The 17,992-nt window shown below is 40.8% G+C and overlaps 1 protein-coding gene across 4 annotated transcripts in view; it reads right to left on the bottom strand.

The window, feature by feature from the left end:
* Positions 1-17,992, bottom strand: part of PDE5A (phosphodiesterase 5A) — a 97,707-nt gene that overhangs the window by 7,278 nt on the left and 72,437 nt on the right. For all 4 annotated transcript variants that reach the window (XM_019534037.1, XM_019534038.1, XM_019534039.1 and 1 more), the window contains exons 12-20: positions 16,817-16,963; positions 13,818-13,943; positions 10,891-10,985; positions 5,481-5,568; positions 4,299-4,399; positions 4,121-4,198; positions 3,163-3,226; positions 1,160-1,234; positions 151-234 (exon numbers count right to left, since the gene is read on the bottom strand). In XM_019534037.1, coding sequence (XP_019389582.1) covers positions 151-234; positions 1,160-1,234; positions 3,163-3,226; positions 4,121-4,198; positions 4,299-4,399; positions 5,481-5,568; positions 10,891-10,985; positions 13,818-13,943; positions 16,817-16,963 — 858 coding nt within the window. The remainder of the gene's footprint in view (positions 1-150; positions 235-1,159; positions 1,235-3,162; positions 3,227-4,120; positions 4,199-4,298; positions 4,400-5,480; positions 5,569-10,890; positions 10,986-13,817; positions 13,944-16,816; positions 16,964-17,992) is intronic.

Raw genomic sequence — 17,992 nt, 5'->3', positions numbered from 1 at the left:
AATGAATACTGAACTCAAAAAACAAACTGTCTTATGTTATTGAGCTACTGAACCACTTAAGTGCTTCTAACTTTATCTTCTGCCCTTATTGCAGGCTACAGTACTCAGTTCAGTTTCTGGTTCAGAAGGGTCCTTTGTCAAACACCTTACCTCATAGAGCTGTAAACAAATGGCATCTATGAATCCAACCTGCATGCTAGGGATCTTATTTTTCTTCTCTCTGTTCATTAGATCCTGAAATCATAAAGCAATTTAGTCAGCTTTCATGGAACACATACCAAGTAAATCAGCTCTATAGTAAAATGAATGAAATAAGAAAATCCATGGGTCAGGTTGGCACTATCCAATCCAGCAGCACTTCAAAAAGCACAGGAGGCTCAGCACAGAAACGTAGAACCACATTATGTTACAACATAGGAGCTTGCTTGGATGACCAGCCTCAGGAAACCTTTTTCCTCTGAGGCCAGAGAGTTGGTGGGGTTGGAAAATCTACTTGTTTGGGGTGGGATACAGGTTGCACTGCTCTTTAAGACTTCCCTTTCTGGACAATTACCATATTTTGTTGCATACAGCACACAACTACTACCCCAAATAATTCCCCACAAAAGCTGTTTTGTGTATTAACCAGGGAAGCTGATTTTTTACCTATGATAGGACAATTTTGCTGTCTGTTAGGGCTTTTCCTGTTTCACAGCTCTTTAAATTCTCTTCAAGATCATAGGTCCATGACTGCCATGGAGACCAGTTTTTAGCAGCTGCTAGGGTTATATTTAAGCAGGGAAAAGAGAGTGGATGATCTAAAGATTAGGCTCTGTCCCTGCTCTCTGCAGCCATAACTCTGCAAAAATATTTCTTCTTAATGCCTTTCAAAAATAAGGCTTGTAGTGTACTGGGAGAGGGGGACACGTGTGTGTATGCAAGACAATACAGTAGTTTAGTAGCGGTGTCAGTTACCTTTGAGAAATATATGTTCTTTGTGTCAGTAGCCTAAAGGACAGACAGGTATTTGGGAACCTAGCCATTAGTTGTCAAAATGGTGAGAAAGGAGCTGGGTCTATAGATCATAGACTTGCTACTGCAAGTATAATATTTAAAGAGAAAGAAAGGAAGGCCCCACTGACAGCAACTACCTTGAAAGTAGGTGTGCTCTCTTACTTACTGTTGGCTCTATGTTGAGTTCCTTTCTTTCTTTGTCTCCTTGGTCAAAAAATTCAGTAGCTACAAGCTCAGCTATCTGCAAAAAAGCAACATACCACATCTGTGAGTTACAAAAGCCCTGGTGATACACTCTCTGTGCAGAGCCAAAACAGAAAACTTAATTGCAGGACATCTGCCCTTAATGACAAAAGAATGAAGTCCTAAACTTGATAGGCTAATGAGATATCCTGAACTGACTTCTCAAGGGGCCTATCTGTGAAATCTTTAGTACTTGAACCATGTTCTCTAAATCTGCTCAGCCAAGTAGTGAAATGGCAAATGAAACATTTTGCTTGGATGAAATTATTTTACTAAACTAGGTCTATTTTAATCATCAAACACTAATATTTTACTATAAGGAGATGTAATTGAAACAAGTGGCATTTGTTGGATATTAGTTCTGAAACACTGGGCTTAGCAGTAAATAGATTTCAGCCGTGGCTGTGAAGAACTTCCAGAGGGCTTGCTCCTTATGTTGTTGCCACTGACTTCAGAGAGGATTCACTGACTACATATCAAGACAGAGTTGGACCTAGCAAGTCCCAGAGGCCAAGAGCAGATACACATTTGCAGCAGTTCAGATTCTACGTGCTTCAGTGCTGTACAGATGTGTTCCTTCCCCTGACCCTTCTCCTGGAGCACTTAAAAATTGCTGTGATGTCATGCAGTAGACATGACCTCCAAGAAAGAGCTGCAACATGGTTTTCCTTGGTTATCAGCATTGTACATCACTCGGCTCACCTCCCTGGATGGGGAGGGAGGGACAACAAATGAGTGCCCTCTTGTGTACTTAGTGGGTCTTCAACACCTCTAGAGACTGGCTGAGAGGCATACATGGAATTTTGTTTTCCAGCCCTCCCTGGAGATTATGTTAAGGGGGGTGGTGAAGGGGAAATGAAGTGCTGTGGGCCATCAAAAGACAATGGAGCCTTTTCAGGAAGTGCTTCAAAAATGCTCCTGAGTCTTTGCAGGTCATTTTGAAGTGCTTCTTTGACCACACATGCCTGCACATTTGCTGTTTGGAGGGCTTCAAACACACTTGGAATGCTTCAAACAATATGTCTGTCCAAGGCCAGAAGCTCCTCTGAAATTATAATGCTTTGCACTTGTCCACACCCTATTGTCCAAAGACTGCTTTATATAGGTTAACAAAGGTAAATCTCACAACCATCCTGAGAGACAAGGATTACTTTACAAATGGGTAAAGTGAATATTAAGAACTATTTTTGTTTTAAATTAGAGGTTACAACTAGAATTTTCAAAAGTGACTAGTGATTTGTGCACTTGGGTTTTTGTGGGGCCCTAATCTCTTCCTTTCAAAAAATACCAAGTACACACCTTAGGAAATTCAGGTCCATTCCAGCCGAGAACCCCAAAAAAGCCAAGAACACCCAACCTTGCAAATCACCAGTCCCTTTTCAAAATATTGACATGCAGGTCTAATTAACATACACAGTTACCATGTTAAACTGAAAGAAACAGCATACAATGAGTATCTAGTAAGATAATTCATGATTGAAATGACAATAAACTTGCATACAAATGAAGATCTTTCTGAAAATTTAATTCTGTTCAGAGCATCACAGCATGTTAGCTGGAGAAGTAATTACAATCCAGAAGAACTGTGTCTGAGACCTGCTCACTGACTACCAGACAAAGCTTCTGTTACTAATGCTTGGTATAAAACTAACCTGACTGTGTGCTATTGCCTTCTAGTAACACAGAACATTTGGGAACAAATGAAAACTGTACAGTTACCTTCTACTTACTGCCACATAGACTGATTCTGCAAGATGCCCAGGGCCTTCTCCAGCCAAGTGCTGAACTCCTTTAACTCCCACACTGAGCACCTTGCAGGGCTGGTCCCTAAGGCTTCATCCTCTACCAATACCTTTCCAAGGTGGGAGGTTTAAGGGATCTAATCTGAATAACCAGCACTTAGTAACTCTTAAATAAGGCATATACCCGTTGTTGAACTGGCCAGGGTTTTGTTATTGCTGACAAATCACAGGCAGTCATCAACATTGCTCTGCAGAAGAAAAGAAAACCCATGATGTGTTGCAACATGAAACTCATGTAACATTAAAGCAAGATGCTAGTAATTAAGGAATCCAATGATAAAATCAAAGTCAGAAAAGCTGATGAAAATACAGGAAAATTATAAAAATAATCTTCAGAGGGGACTACATGGATGGGGTTTGGTAACAAGGCACTCTGTTGTTCTCCTGTGTCAGCAGACCCAAGCAAATCTAGATCATGTCTGTTGAGAGTAGTCCATTAGCTGTTGATGGGCCCACGTAACGTGACCTGGTTGCAGTGTATTTGCGACTGAATGGGTACCACATTACAAAAATCATTGTCATCATTGATGGTAAGTAGTAACTTTGCTGTCTATTCCAGCAGGAAGGCCACTGAACAAGTCTGATTCCTAAAGGCTGTGCCTTCAAAGCAGGGTCACAGCACACTGATGAAGCTGCCTAGGGATTCAGCTACATGGCTGAGGCAATTCAATGTGCCTTTCAGACTCATTCCTTTCATGAAAAATGAATATGTTTCAAAACAAACAGCTCTCCCTGAATCTTTAGGATACTGATTTTAACAGTTCGCTGCTTTAGGACAATGCACCCCCAGCAAAAGAACATTTTGATACTGTGTCAGGAATCCTGCACCCTTTAGGAATAATAGAAAAGCTTATATAACTTTACAAGTCACCCACCAGTGTCCATTAGACAAGCCCTTGCAGCTCTTTCAATAATATTCAGTTAGGCATCCATTCACTGACCCCTTTGGCTTGTGTCAGCTTGTGTAGGCCTGGATCTCATAGTCCTACAGTGGTGCTACTGAAATGTGCAGCAGTGTGGCATGGAAAATCTGACAAACGATAGCACACAGTATGGCTTTTAAACTTCTGCCATTAACTTACAAAAATAGCTCTTTCTGCATAGGATCTTCCCAGTCAAACTGCTTCTTTCTTAGAAGTTCAAAAAACTCTCCCCTTCTCCTTAAAACAAGCAAAAACAAGAAAAAAAGAGTTCATAATTGGGCCAACACAATTCAAACATCTGACAGGGGCTGGTCAGCCAAATTTGCTTCTAACTTACTTAATGTACAGTGCCAAGTCTGTGGCAAGAATGGCTTGTTTTATCATTTTCAAAGTGGCCTTGTATTCTTCAATAGAAAGGCTGCTGAGAATCTGGTTTCCCTTTACAAAGACAAAAAGAGGAATGTTAACAACCAAATATGTACATGTCAACAATTTATTACATCTCTACTTAAGTTCTGAATTGCTCTCGGTTGTTTTCTTGTAACGGCTGGCTTTTTCTTCCTCTGCTCTCTACTGCAAATTCCCTGCAAACTATATTGCAGTATATTTGAATATTGGCCAAAAGTTCCAGGAACAGTATTGTAAATTATTATACAGTGGAATCCTATAGTATTTTTAGCAGGCAGAAAACCAGAGAAGCAAAGAGACTTTAAGTCTATCTCATTCCAAAGAGTCCCTTGGCTACAAACCACATCCTAGAGTTTCCTTTTCTTTTTCTCCAGTAAAGAGGCTGCGGCCGATTCAAAAATCATGGCTTAAGAACTTTGCAGCTTAAGTATCATATGGCAAAAAGCATAAAGAAGTCATTCCTTTATAAAACAACACAAACAAAACATTTCATAAGAGATATGCAAGAACAGCAACCCACAGCAAAATCAAGGCACCCTGGGGATGAGGATAGAGGAATCTGTCTCTATATGTTCCTTGCTTTTGTCAAACCTGCAATACCAAACAAACCATATAAATACGCAGTTTCACTCTTACTGTGAATGCCAAACAGCTGGTTTTCCAGTGAAGAAGCAAAATGTCACACATTGTATGTGTTTATTTCTGGGGCTTTGTTCAAGCTTATCTGTAGCCATGGGATATGTCACTTTTTTCAAACTGATTTGGGCACATATAAGCATGAATCTTCCTTAACATGTGAGCAACATTTCTGGCTCAGAGAAGCATTTGTTACTGATTACAGTGTGTCAAAATTAAGGCTTTTTATTTTGTTTGGTCCAGGAAAGCAGGTACTCAAAATGAGACCAGCAAAGCTGCCCTTGTCAAAGTTGCCCTTGAAAAGGCCTAGTTGTCAAGTGGGACTGATTTCAAAATATTGTATTTGTTTTCTTTACCCAAAAAGGAATGAAGCTCTTTTGAGAATGTACAATGCTGGGAATCTATCCAGAAACTAAAAATACAAGCAAAACAAGCTAGGGTTTCAGTCAAACACATAAAGAAAGAAGCCATTTACCGGACTATTCAGGATCATCAGGCACTGATCAAAATGGTGATGCTCCATGATGGAGTGGCAGTAGAGCTGAGCCAGGGGATGTTCACTTCTGAGAAGTAAAAACATCACATTGGGAAACTGAGAAATCGAGTCAAATGCATCCACCATTCAGCAGCATTTGCCAGCACAACTCACTCTGCTCTGTGTCAATTAACCAGCTCTCCCAGTGCTCCTTTCTTGATCCATTGTCTGTTCTCCTTCTTCCGTGTGACTGGTCAAGCAGAACAAACACATTCCCAGAGACTCACAGGGGAGCACAAATGCAAAAACAATGCAATTGCTTTGTCAAAGGCTGACAGCTCTAGCATTCTGGGTTTTAGAGGCCATTAATACCCAAGGAATAAGGAAATAATGTAAGAATCTTTAAGGGACAGAATTATGGAGTGAAAAACAAAAAGCAATAACAAAGGGCAATGAGACAGAAAACTTCAAGGGGAATTTTATTTTAATATTTGGTGATTTACACAACTGCCTTTGTTTACCATGTGACTTTTAGTCAGCCCTCTACAGAGGCTGCTCTTCTGCAAGTTCAGGGAATGTGCACAGCAAATGGCAATACAGGCTTCATAAAAAGTCCACAATGGAAAAGCACCTGTTGTTACCTATGGACTTTGGATCAGGACCTCTAGGAATCAATGCCAACTGTTTCCTATTTTGCTTGTAATCCCCTACCCACTCTCAGGTTTTGTATTTCATTGTGTTCCAACATAAATGCCTTGATTTATCACGAGCTAGTTACTGAGGAATTGTTCTGTCCCTGAGTATCAATGAAAAATCCATGAGAAAATGCTGTGTGGGGGGGGTGAGTAACAGCTTTTACTGTACCATTCAAAGTGGCAATAGAGAACAACACTAATTGCTTGGATGCAAAGTTTAAACCCGTTTCTTAGTTTTGGATATTGAACTTGTGGCTAGTGGCTTGAGACAAAATATGGAAATTCTTCTTTGGAAAATTCAAAATTTCCTCCTTCTCCCTCATTGCATAGTGATGTGATTTGCTTCTATTACTACAAATCTGCTATTTTTTACCTATATTAACTCCTGTGGTACACCTCTCTGATGTCATCCTGCTAGCTAAGGGCTAGTCAGGAATCGCCCTCTAGCTTGGTTTACTGTTGATCCTGTACTCAGCTGTCATATGATCCTGCAATTGTTTATGTCTGTGTGTGATCCTTAAGTACACAGTTTCATGGGGATTTTTACATTGCTAAGAATAACTCATGAATTAGTGGTTGCAGGATTGGGCCCCTGTAAACAACACTGCAAACAGGCATATAAATAAAAGGAACCAAGAGCAGAAAAAATGGGGGGAGAACAGACAGATGGAGCAAGAAAGGGGAGATACAAGGATGGAGGTCCTAGGTCCCAGTGGACTGGCTGGTCAAGCAGCTCCTTGGAGACCAGGGCAAATGATTAGTAGAAGGCTAATGGGTGAAGTTAGCATTAGGATTGGAGCCAGTGCATCCTGGGTGGCATTCAGGCTCCACTGAAATTTATGGCAAAACTCCTCACAGTTTCAGTGGGGCCAGGATCTTGTTTTCAGAGTACATCATGGTTAGAAGAGACACGTATCTGAGGAAAGACATGAATTATTTCCCTAAACACTGTACCAAATTAAGGCTTACTTGGCACTTGTAGACTAGAAAGAGGGACCCAATGGTGGGAATGAACTCTGGGTGCCTATACATGAGCCAGGAGGCTGCTCCAATGCACTGCAATTACATTAATTGACTCTGCTGGTGTAGTAATTACTGCCAGCCAGCCTCTGCGTCTTGTATATCAGTGTCCCCACACTTCAAAATGGTGGCGGGGGTGCTTCACCTAAAGCTTATTTGCCAAGCTTTAGATAAAGCACCCCTGCCACCATTATAAAGCAGAGGGGCACTTTAATTGGAGCGGCTCTCGGAACTGCTCTAATTAAAGCATCTTCATAGCCCTCCACTCCCAGAGCACGTGTAAAAATGCCCTCAGGTTCTGAACAAAGTAGTGCAACGATGCTTCTGTTAGGCCAATAGGCCAGGCCCAAGGACACCACTTCTTTAAGAACACAATGGTTTGATTATGTAGCTTTCTCTCACTGCTCTTTACATATGGGTTTGGAAAAAATGCTGTGCATCTGCCAAGTGATCTTAAAACACAGTCCACTTCCTGTAATTTTTGCTACCAGGACCGTTCTCTGTATTTTTTAAAACCCCACTGCTCAAGGAAGAAAAAACTTATGCCAAATACCACTTTCCCCGCCCCCAACAAACAAAGTAGAAAGGATTCATCCCTGGACAATATTTTACTTTTAATTTGGTCTCCACCAGCCCAAATTACTTAAAAAACAAAATGCCTGGAATTGTTTTTAGTGACAAAAACATTATTAAGTTGTAATGGCCTCTGCTTTTGTGGCATGGGTGAATGTTGGGTTTTGCTGTCTATGACTTTTTCCCAGGACATTTTTAAAAGAAGATGACGCATCTCCAGATGTTTTCCAGGAAATATATTTTTAAATAAATAAAGCACAAAATAGCAAGATGGCTCCAATCACTTTAAGCTTGCAAGTTACTGGATTCCCCCATCTGGGGACACAGGAACATCACTGCTCCAGATTTTTAGTCTTTTTTGTTGTCATAAATATCATGCTAAAAATAATTTTGAACCCAAGTATTTGAATGTAAATTGTCAACAAAAGAACTGAAACATCTGGACTTAAATATTTTCTTTTATTTTCTTCCTTTGCTCTCAGTGTCCTTCCCTCACACATGCCTTCCCTCCCATATGAGCTACCTTCATAGTACCTTACTCTATACAGGGAGTAAGGTATCCTACACCTTTCCTTTCTAGTCAGCCTCAAAGCCAGTCACCAACTTTGCCAGAAATATACCTCCAGAAATGTACATTATATGTTTTTTGCAAAGCTGGTCAGGATAAAACATTGCTGCCATATTACTGCAATTCTTTTATAACTATTTTTCCTAATCAAACTATTTAATTAATGAATAGTAGTGTTAGAGTGGTGTAGTAGCCATTATGGTCCAGGAATTATGTAAGAGGCATGGATTTTTTGGGGTGATATCTTTTATTGGACCAACTGCATAGCTGGGCTAAAGTTAGACAAGCTTTCAAATAAGACCTGAAGAATGTGTTGTATTCAAAAGCTTGTCTAACTTTATCCCAGCTATGCAATTCATCCAATAAAAAATATCACCAAAGGAATCTTTGTCTCTTCATTAATGAAGTAATATATTAAGCTGAGAGAATTATTTTTAGGTGAACAGTAAATTTACTAAAAAAAAAAGCAGCAGCAGTTTTGGGGTCAGCAATATTACTCATACATTTGGGTTGAAACTTGCCACTCATTTTGGCCGAAATAAACAGGGACAACATTTAAGAAAGAGTAAATGTTTTATTTTAAAGACTAAGCAAAATATTCTGTTTCAAAACAAAAATCCCAATTATTTTTAAATAGCATGTTTTGACTTTTGAACATGCTGAAACAATAGCTTTCATTTCAAAGATGAAATTTAAAAGTCCAACTTTATTCTTTTTTTAAAGAAAGCCTTTTGGGCTGACCTGAACTGCATTTTTTTTATTTTTCAGTTCCCTTCTGAACAAAGAAATTCATCCTTCACACAGCTCTAATAATTAGAGGGATCATCTGTGGCTCACTGAATAACAGCAAAGCTTCCACTGACTTCAATGATGAAGACCACTCCAGTGATTAGATCCCAGCAGATAAAATGTCAAAAGTGCTGAAGTCACTAGACAGCATTAATGAGAAGGATGTTCCTTTCAGTGAGATCTATGCTTCTACATGTTTAAATTAGTTTTGAAAATGTGGCTTGTACTCCCTACGACAGTTTAGTCTTTTGTAAGCCCTATCTCAGCGTCTAATATGAATCGATGTGCTAATATCTGGTGTGTCTATATCTGGTTAACACTATGGATATGCCCACACCATCCGAGCAGTTCCTCAGGGAGTAGCACAGTCAAGCATGGCACACTTGCTCTGTGCACGCTGCCTCCCAATATGAATGTAATATAGCCATCTTAATACCAATAGAGAGAGTGAGAACTTATTGTTGCTTAACCAGCACTGACTAGGGAGTGCATCCATAACATGCACAGGACAGGCATGTCATGCTTTACAGTATGACAGGGTCCCCAGAAGGGTCCTCAGGCAGTACAGCTGTGCCCTTAGTCACCAGTCTCTCATTTTTTAGTAGGTTTTAACATCCTATGATAAATTTATTCCTTTAGACTTTTCACAATCATCTTACATAAACTGTGTATCTAGTTTGGTTTTATGTTTTTAATTGGCATTTTCTTTTAACTAAATGTATACATTTTAAATGCCCTAAATCTGTTTTAGCCTATCTGGCATACAACGAAGTCAGGGAAATGGGTATAACTGGTGGGTTAAAAGTATTGAATCAATGTGCATCTTAGAGTGAAGGTACATGGTACACTTTGACCATACTAGGGGCTCTTAAATCATGAGCATCTGCACATTAAAGCTCTTTACCTCATGCAGAGTGCCCTCCAAAAAGCTCTAAGTCATGCCACTTCAGGTGAGGGTTAGCTCTGGGCTGTGCTACCTAGGATGTGTTAGGGTAACTTAGACCTGGTTCATGAAGATAAAAATGAGCATTTACCAACCTCTGTCATCCCAGAATGCACTGTTCCCAGCTCCCTTGCCACCCCCTCAACTCCTTGAGCAGGGATACAGCCCAAGTGTCCTGGCTCCAAGGCAAACCCCTGCTCAACAACTCTCTAGCCACAAGGCAGAGCAGCACAGGCCAGAAATAGTATTAACCCTTAATGTGCAGCTGCTCACAGCACATTCTAACTTTAATACTACATAACACCTCACAGATCTAGTATGGTCAAAATGTAACATGTAAAATCACTCTTATACTCCACCTATCCTACCACTTTCATATTCACTGTATGCCTATACGACAATTCAGGGCTATGCAGAAACACACAAGCTAGGACTGAATGAATGACTTCAGATACCAGAAGCATTATAGGCAAGTTATCATGCTGCTCCACATAGGCTAATAATAATTTAACTCTGATTCTCAGCTACAGCCCTGATTCTCCAAGTACTCATGTGGTACACTATGAGAACACAATGCTGCTACCAGTATCCAAGGTCACTCAAAGCTAGCTTGGCTATTTCTATCCAGCACTACATTTTGCTGGGTAGATATACCCCTATACTGATTTGCAAAACGTATTAAGTCACAAACCAACTCCCTTTTATGTATGTGAATTGGCAAGGTTTTACTGTATTTAATTTTGTAGTTTTTGGTTTTTTTATTTTAGTGAAATAAGAAAATATATTTGTGTTCTTCCTTTACTTCAAAGGAGATTTGCTTACCTCTGTATGTAAGAGTTGTTCACCCCTCTATGATCCAAATCATGGCTCAGTGCTGCTATCAGCAAAGCAAGTGTTTCTAGATCAGTCAGCTTGCTCTGCACATAACAGAAAATACAAGAAAAAATGTGTTTGCTTTGAATTTGATATTAATGCATGATGTCTTTTCTTGTCAATACACAACCTCTTGAGCTTTGACATATGAACATAAATTTAATCACAATAGGACAATTCCTTCCCTTACGTAAACTGCAATATTAAAAACCGGATTAAATGGTATAAAGCAGCCTTTACATCAGTTCTTACAAAGCAACCTTCATTATATCTCAGTGAAAGACGACAATACCATTCTAAACATTGTTTTTAAGAAGATGGGAAACTGAGACAAAGGATGTCATGCCCAAAGTATCCAGCAAAGCGGTGACTTTGGAACTGATCCCTGGTCTCATGAGCCCCAGTCCTCTGCCCTCTCCGTGAAGCAATGCCCCTTTTTAGCAGCTAAAGAATCTATTATTTTAATCAAAAGGTCAACACAGAATCAACTCATTTATAACACATTCTTTTGCAGGAGTACTTTGCCAAGAAGTGGGAGTTATAGCTTCTCCCTGGCCACTTCATATTTCCAACATTGTTTAATATAGATAATAGAGACAGAAAGCTTACTTGGCTAGTGACCAGATAATATTGAAAAAAAATCTCACTCTAGGCCATTTTAGACTCCAGAATCCTTTTGCTTCTTGTAAATTAGGCTGGCAGGTATTCACAATGGACAGGAATACAGCAATTATGGAACACACAATGGGAGCTAAGAAGGTTCCTAAAACAACTTGCACCTGAGCTATTAAGGTCAGAGATCACCCACACAGAAAACCTATGCACAAAGTGAAAGTGACATGCCAATTTTTTTGCAGAATGTATGAGAATACTAGCTACCCTCTCTTCTACTCAGTATTAATTTTGGATTTGGTTCCACAGGAAAACATTCATCTATGTTCTCAAATAAATTACTGTATTCACTTGAATCCAAGACAAAGTTCCCTCTCCACCATTCATCATGGGGAAAAAAGCTCCTCATCTTGAATACAAGTGTGTGTGTGTGTGTGGGGGAGGGGGGGAGGGTAGAGTCAGAGCCACAGTAGCCACCTGCCCCCCACATCTGCCTACCCACTGCAGCCTTTGCTCCCTCCCCGTTACTCTCAGGCATGGATCTGGCTCTGGCTCCATTCACTCCAGGGGCAGAAAGCACATTAAAACTTGGTCCCTGGCCTAGCCAACCAGGAGTGGTACAGCTCTGGCCTCAGGACACTGTTGTAGAAGTGTGGCCCTGCCTGCCACAAGTGCGAAAATGGAGCTGGAGCTGCATCTGGTTGGGGAGGGTAAGGAAGGGGGCAGAGGCTGTGGGAGGAAGGGGAAAGCGGAGGCTGTGCAGAACAGTGTGGGGCAGAGGTTGCAAGGAGTAGATAGGCAGGCTGTAGGGGAGAAAAGTTGGGGGCAGAAGGCAAGGGGGCTGCCTGATCCCCCTAGCTCCCTGCACCCCAGCCAATGGTTTCCTCATACAGCAGTTGAGGGGGGATGAATTTAAGATGACCCTCTTATAATTAGATTCTGTACCTGGAAAATTATAGCAAATATATAGATGAATTTTCCTGGTATAGAGTCTAATTATTTGGGAGTCATCTTAAATTCAAAGTTGCCTTGAATTCAGGTAAATATGGTACTGTCAGATGGCACAAGCCATCCTGTGCCAAAGACAAAGACTCTTGAATAAATATGGAGGAACAATGACATTTTTTAGTTTCATCGTTGAAGCAAAAAACAATTCAAGTCAGGTGAAGTGGAAACCTTACATACACATCTGTATACATACATATACATATATGCACATACGTATACTGTAGAATGCCAGTTAATGTAGCTTTTAGTAACCAGATACCAGTGCTACTCTATTAACTGGAATGTCTGGCTGGCCGAATGCATGGTGCGGGGGGAGGGAGGGGGGTCGGTGGGGACCTGGACGCGGCAGCCACCACCACCACCACCCACCACCCTGAGCTGCTGCTGCTGCTCCACATGCAGCCACTGCCACCCCCACCTCCTGCCACCCCTCCCCTGCTCACATCTGGCTAAAAACCACCGTCTTAGGTAACCGATTTTTTTGATAGCTGGCACCCCCCCTAACCACCACACATGCTGGATAACAAAGCTTTTACTGTACATACACACACACGCACACACTCTGAAAAGTTTCATCTCAGGAAAGTCGTTCTCCTGCTGCCAGCTATGATGTGTTTACTTTTGGGGTATTTAATTTCCTGTCAACAGTTTTTTCCTCTGTTTTAATATAAAACTAAGTCAATCTTGAAATGAAATTGCCCCTGTGAAATGAAGGACTAAAAGGCTTGCTCTAAAGAAATATCAAAAAAGGAACATTGCAGCACTTCCACAAATGCCCCCTCCCCTTTGGTTAAAAGTAGTTGCTAGATTTTAACTGAATTCACAAATAGTTTTGGTCCAGCTGAAACTACATTTCACCCTCTACATTTCTGTAGCTCTCTTCCAAAATACAAAAAATTGTATGTTGGATACTGTGAAGGAAAACAGTGTAAGAGGGACACTCTTCTGTACTTTCTTGACTGGGGTAGGATACAAGCAGGCACTAATAAAATGCCATTAGCTGAATTAAATAGAAAGGGCATGATCCTGTAGATCAGTAGTGTATATAACATTCACCCTGGAACATCATGTGGGATCAGGCCCATGGTAATAATTTTTTAAAAGTTATACAGCCAGAATGTGAAGTATTCATCATGGACTTCAGTGGAGATACAGCAGAAGGACATAGTTCTTACTGAGATCACAACTCAGCCTATTCAAGTGTTACTGTATTTGGTGAACTAAGAAGGTCTTAAAATGAAAAATGCCAAACATACCTGAATTTTACCTGATCTCAAGGCAGCAAACATACACTGGGCTGTATTAAATGCATGTCTCCAATTGTGATATGCAACATTTTTCCGATAATTTTTCTTCACACTTAAAATCCATCTGCAAAGAACCTGTAACAAACAATTCAATGTAAAATACACTACAATTTTATTCTTTTCATGCAGAAAAATGAATACAACTATATTTTGTGGAAATTTTCCTCTTTCCTTATTCGTTAGTAAATTTCAGAAGGCTGTGTTATATACTGAAACATTTCTTTAAGAGTAGGCATAAAGAAAATTAACTTCCCAAATTGCCAATTTGATATGTTTGCCAATATGATATTTTTTTCTATTTGGTTGACACCTGTCCATGAATAAAAGCAAGGAAAAAAGGTGCATTTCAGATGCCCTGCTGCTAAATCTAAATATAGGAATTCAACTCTTCAGTGTGTCACCTCCGTATTTCTGTTTCCTATAAAGACAATTTCTAGTGAATTAAAAGGCTTTCTTAAGGGCTGCCTGAGAAAGACGTTTGGAAAGTAAATGTGAGTTCAACTGTAATCAAAACATAAAATGAAATTTGGAAGCATTTAAGTATATTAAAGACTTTTTTTTAATGATGATGACCATATTTCCAGTATTATTACTAAGGAAAAAGCAAACATGTGCTGGGTACTTTACAGAACAAAATTAAAGTTAAGGCCTGGCCCTAGGTTTTAGTTGCTTAAAAGTGAAAGTCAATGGGCCTGATTTTCTATTGGTGTAACATCATTGTTTTGATGTAACTGGAGCTATGCTGATTTATACCAGGTGAGGATGTGACATCTGTTTGTTTAAAGGAGTTTTAGTAGTCCTCTGAAATGGTCAAGTTGATAGCAAATATAATCAACATCTTGCATCCCAGAAAAAAAAAAAGAGACACACACAGAAAAGAACATTGCCAGCATACTTTAGCCTATTGGCTAGTAATAAAATACATTTTGGCTTTTGATTTTGGGGGTTTTATCATGGAAAAATCAGAGCTCCCCCTGCCCCCTTTTGCTCATTAGGATGCAGACCCCTCACTCCCAACCCACAGCTCCCCCACCCCTTCTGGTACCCCTCACTCCCCTCTCACAGCCCCTATAACCCCCCACAACCCTGCTGCCAGGGCTATGGGGCCAGGGACCCAGGTCCATAGCCCCCTGGCCCCCTGCAGCAGTATCTGGGCCCCAGGTGCTACCCATGGAAGGTGGCAGCTGCTACAGTGGAGCGGAGCACAGGGCCTGGCTCCTCCTCCCCCATGGGTGGCACAGCCTTAGTGGAGCCCATTGTGGGGTGTGGATGCAGGCTGCCTGCTTCAGGCTTGGGGCTCCTCGCCCTCCTGCCCTCCCCCTGGGGCCTCCACAGCACAGTGACTGGGACCCAGCTTGGCAGCGCAGAGAGGAGCAGAGTGGAGTTGGGTGAGGAAGCTCGGTGCCACCGCTGAGACCTCTGCACCGCCACGGTGAGGCACCCCCTGCACAACTCTGTGCTGCCATCCCCATTGCTGACAAATGGGCAGAAGTTGCTTCATCAGAGTTAATGAGCAACCCCTGTGCTCTGATCAGACAATAGGTCTGGCTGGTCGGACAGGGAACGGCTTGTGGGGGGATAAAAAGACTGTCTCTCAGGCTAGAAGAAGGGGCAGTCTAGTCCTTAGTGAGAAGAAAGCAGGACTCCCAGGCAGACCGTGGTGGTATCCCAAAGTTCAGGAAAGGCAGCCCTTGGGGGTAAGGACAAAGGAGGTTTTTTTTTCCCCCCCTTCTCTCCTTTTTACCCCCTGGGTGGTCCAACAAAGGAGAAGGATTAAGTTCATGTTGGTTTTAGTTGGGAGCACCCAGAGGAGTGGATTTAAGTTGGATTTAAGTTAGAAAACACTAGAGGACCAGAAGCAGCTGTGAGGGGAGGTGGAGGCAGCACTGCACACGCATTAAAGCGCTCCACAAGTCTAGCTCCTTGTAGGCAATGTAGTAATAGTGTGGCCATATCTATGAGATACTTTAAGTGGGCTAATCAGCATTAGTGAAAGATAGGACCAGTTAGTCTGCCCCCATACAAATTAACTCACCTACAATACCATGTAAACACAGCTACGCTGCTGTTAGTTTAGGAGCAGACAATGAGGAGCAGGGTGGCATGCTTGAAGATGTTGCTGATGAGCAAAATAAGTATACCATGTAGATGTGACCAAAGAGGACAATTCATCACTGACTTCTTTCTAACAACTATTCATACTGAAAGACTTATGTCCCATCCCTCAACTTCCTCTTAATCAGAGAAAACAAACATAATACTTTTAAGGTCATGCTTTCCAAACTTCTTACTGTTCTCATTGCTTTCTTCTATGCTTTTCCTAAAATGGGATACCTAAAACTGGACATACTATTCCAGCTGAATCTTCAGCAAGACCAGGCAAAGTGCAGCAATTGCTGCCCATGTCTTACAGGCAACATTTCTTGTAAAGCATCTCAGAAAAAGATTTGGCTTTCTTGAAACAACATCACATTGTTGCATCTTATTCACTCTGTTATAGTATCATCTCAGTTATTTTTCATTTCATGATTCTGAATGTGGTTTCTCCAATTTAAGTGCAGTATTTTGCACTTATCTTTTTATTGACTTTAATCTTACAGATTTGGGCCATATCTCCAATGTATCAAGATCATTATGCATTCTGATCCGGTGCTCCATAGCATCTGCACGTATTCTCAGCTTGGTGTCACCCATTAATTTTATAAGTGTATTCTCTATTCCATCATCAAAGTTATTAATGAAAATAAATTTAACAAAGCTGAAACCAGGATAGGCACTTGTTATGATGCCAAATAACATGTCCTCCCAATCTGACATCAAGCCACTGGTAAACTACTCCTTGGACCTAGTTTTCAATTTGCACCCTCGGAAGGGTGATAACAACGTTATCTAGACTCTGCTCCCTTAGTTTACCCTTTCAACATAGTACAGTTCTGTAGCATCCATACCTCATGTTTCATTTGGAAATTTTGCACCAGGTTCAGATCTGTGAACATTCGAATTGTACACAGCGTTGTCTCAAAATCTGAAAGCTCAAAGTCACTGAAGTTGAAGTCAGTCAGGTTGAGAGACTGTGCAGATGGCACTACAGCAGCCTGGAAGAACATAAATGAAAATGAATCGAGCAGTGACAAATCAGAGAGTATGCAGTACTCGTGTCTTTTTGCATCAGACAAACATCAACACACTGAAAATGTCACCTTTGTGTTAAAAGCTGGTGACTACACCCTATTATTTATCAGTTTCTTTGTTTAACATTAATTATGTTTGATTCACAGAATTAAGGCAACAGGTTTACCCTTACCCTGGGCTTTTCTTCTGTTACCTATATATGCTAGGGTGACATCATGCCACTGATTTTGAAAAGGTTTTAGTAGCAGTCCTCTAACTACCTATAGTAAGTATGTGTAAATGGTGATTTTTAGAACAGCAAAAAGGTACCTCTCTAACACAAAGCCCTTGTCAAATTCCTACCAAACATTTCAGAATCATGAGAGCTCAAAAAAGAAACAGATGGAAAAAATACTTTTCTCCCAAGTTCATTCTCAGAAGCGGAGAAGTGGCTAGACCCATTCTCGCTGAGACTTTAAACAGAAAGAGAAAAGTAAAGTGCCACAAAGCAGATGCAAGCACGGAAAATTTCAGCCTGTGCATGTGGTTAAAGTTCAGCAAAGTTATAAGCAGCTGAAAACAGGGGACTATAAGAGGAAGTGTCAGGCTAGTTTACGTACAGATGTCCCTGCCTGCTTTATTTACAGTAAAAGAAAAAAATCTAATGCACTAATTCATAATATTTTAACAGTAATCATATAATATACTCTTTGTTCAGTGAGGTATGTGCCAAAGAGCATTTTCTCTCTTATCTTCCAGACACATACTTGTCCTGTCCCTTCTCTCATTTCTGATTTAGCTTAGATTTAGATTGTACGGTTCTGTGTGCAGGACCTGTCTTTCACATTACTCAGCAAGCCACATACACAACTATAGCAAAGCAAACACATGCAGAGCCAACATTATAACCCTGGTCTGACCTTTGAGGTTCAGCCTATGAAGTAACAGATGTGTTTTTCTTGGGGTGTTATTGCTTTTACACTAGAAGTGATTTCTCTTTTTAATAAAAGACC

Source organism: Crocodylus porosus, unplaced genomic scaffold (assembly GCF_001723895.1).
Source record: "Crocodylus porosus isolate Cpor-Errol unplaced genomic scaffold, CroPor_comp1, whole genome shotgun sequence".
NCBI lineage: Eukaryota > Metazoa > Chordata > Crocodylia > Crocodylidae > Crocodylus > Crocodylus porosus.
This window is presented reverse-complemented; position numbering and strand designations above follow the sequence as displayed.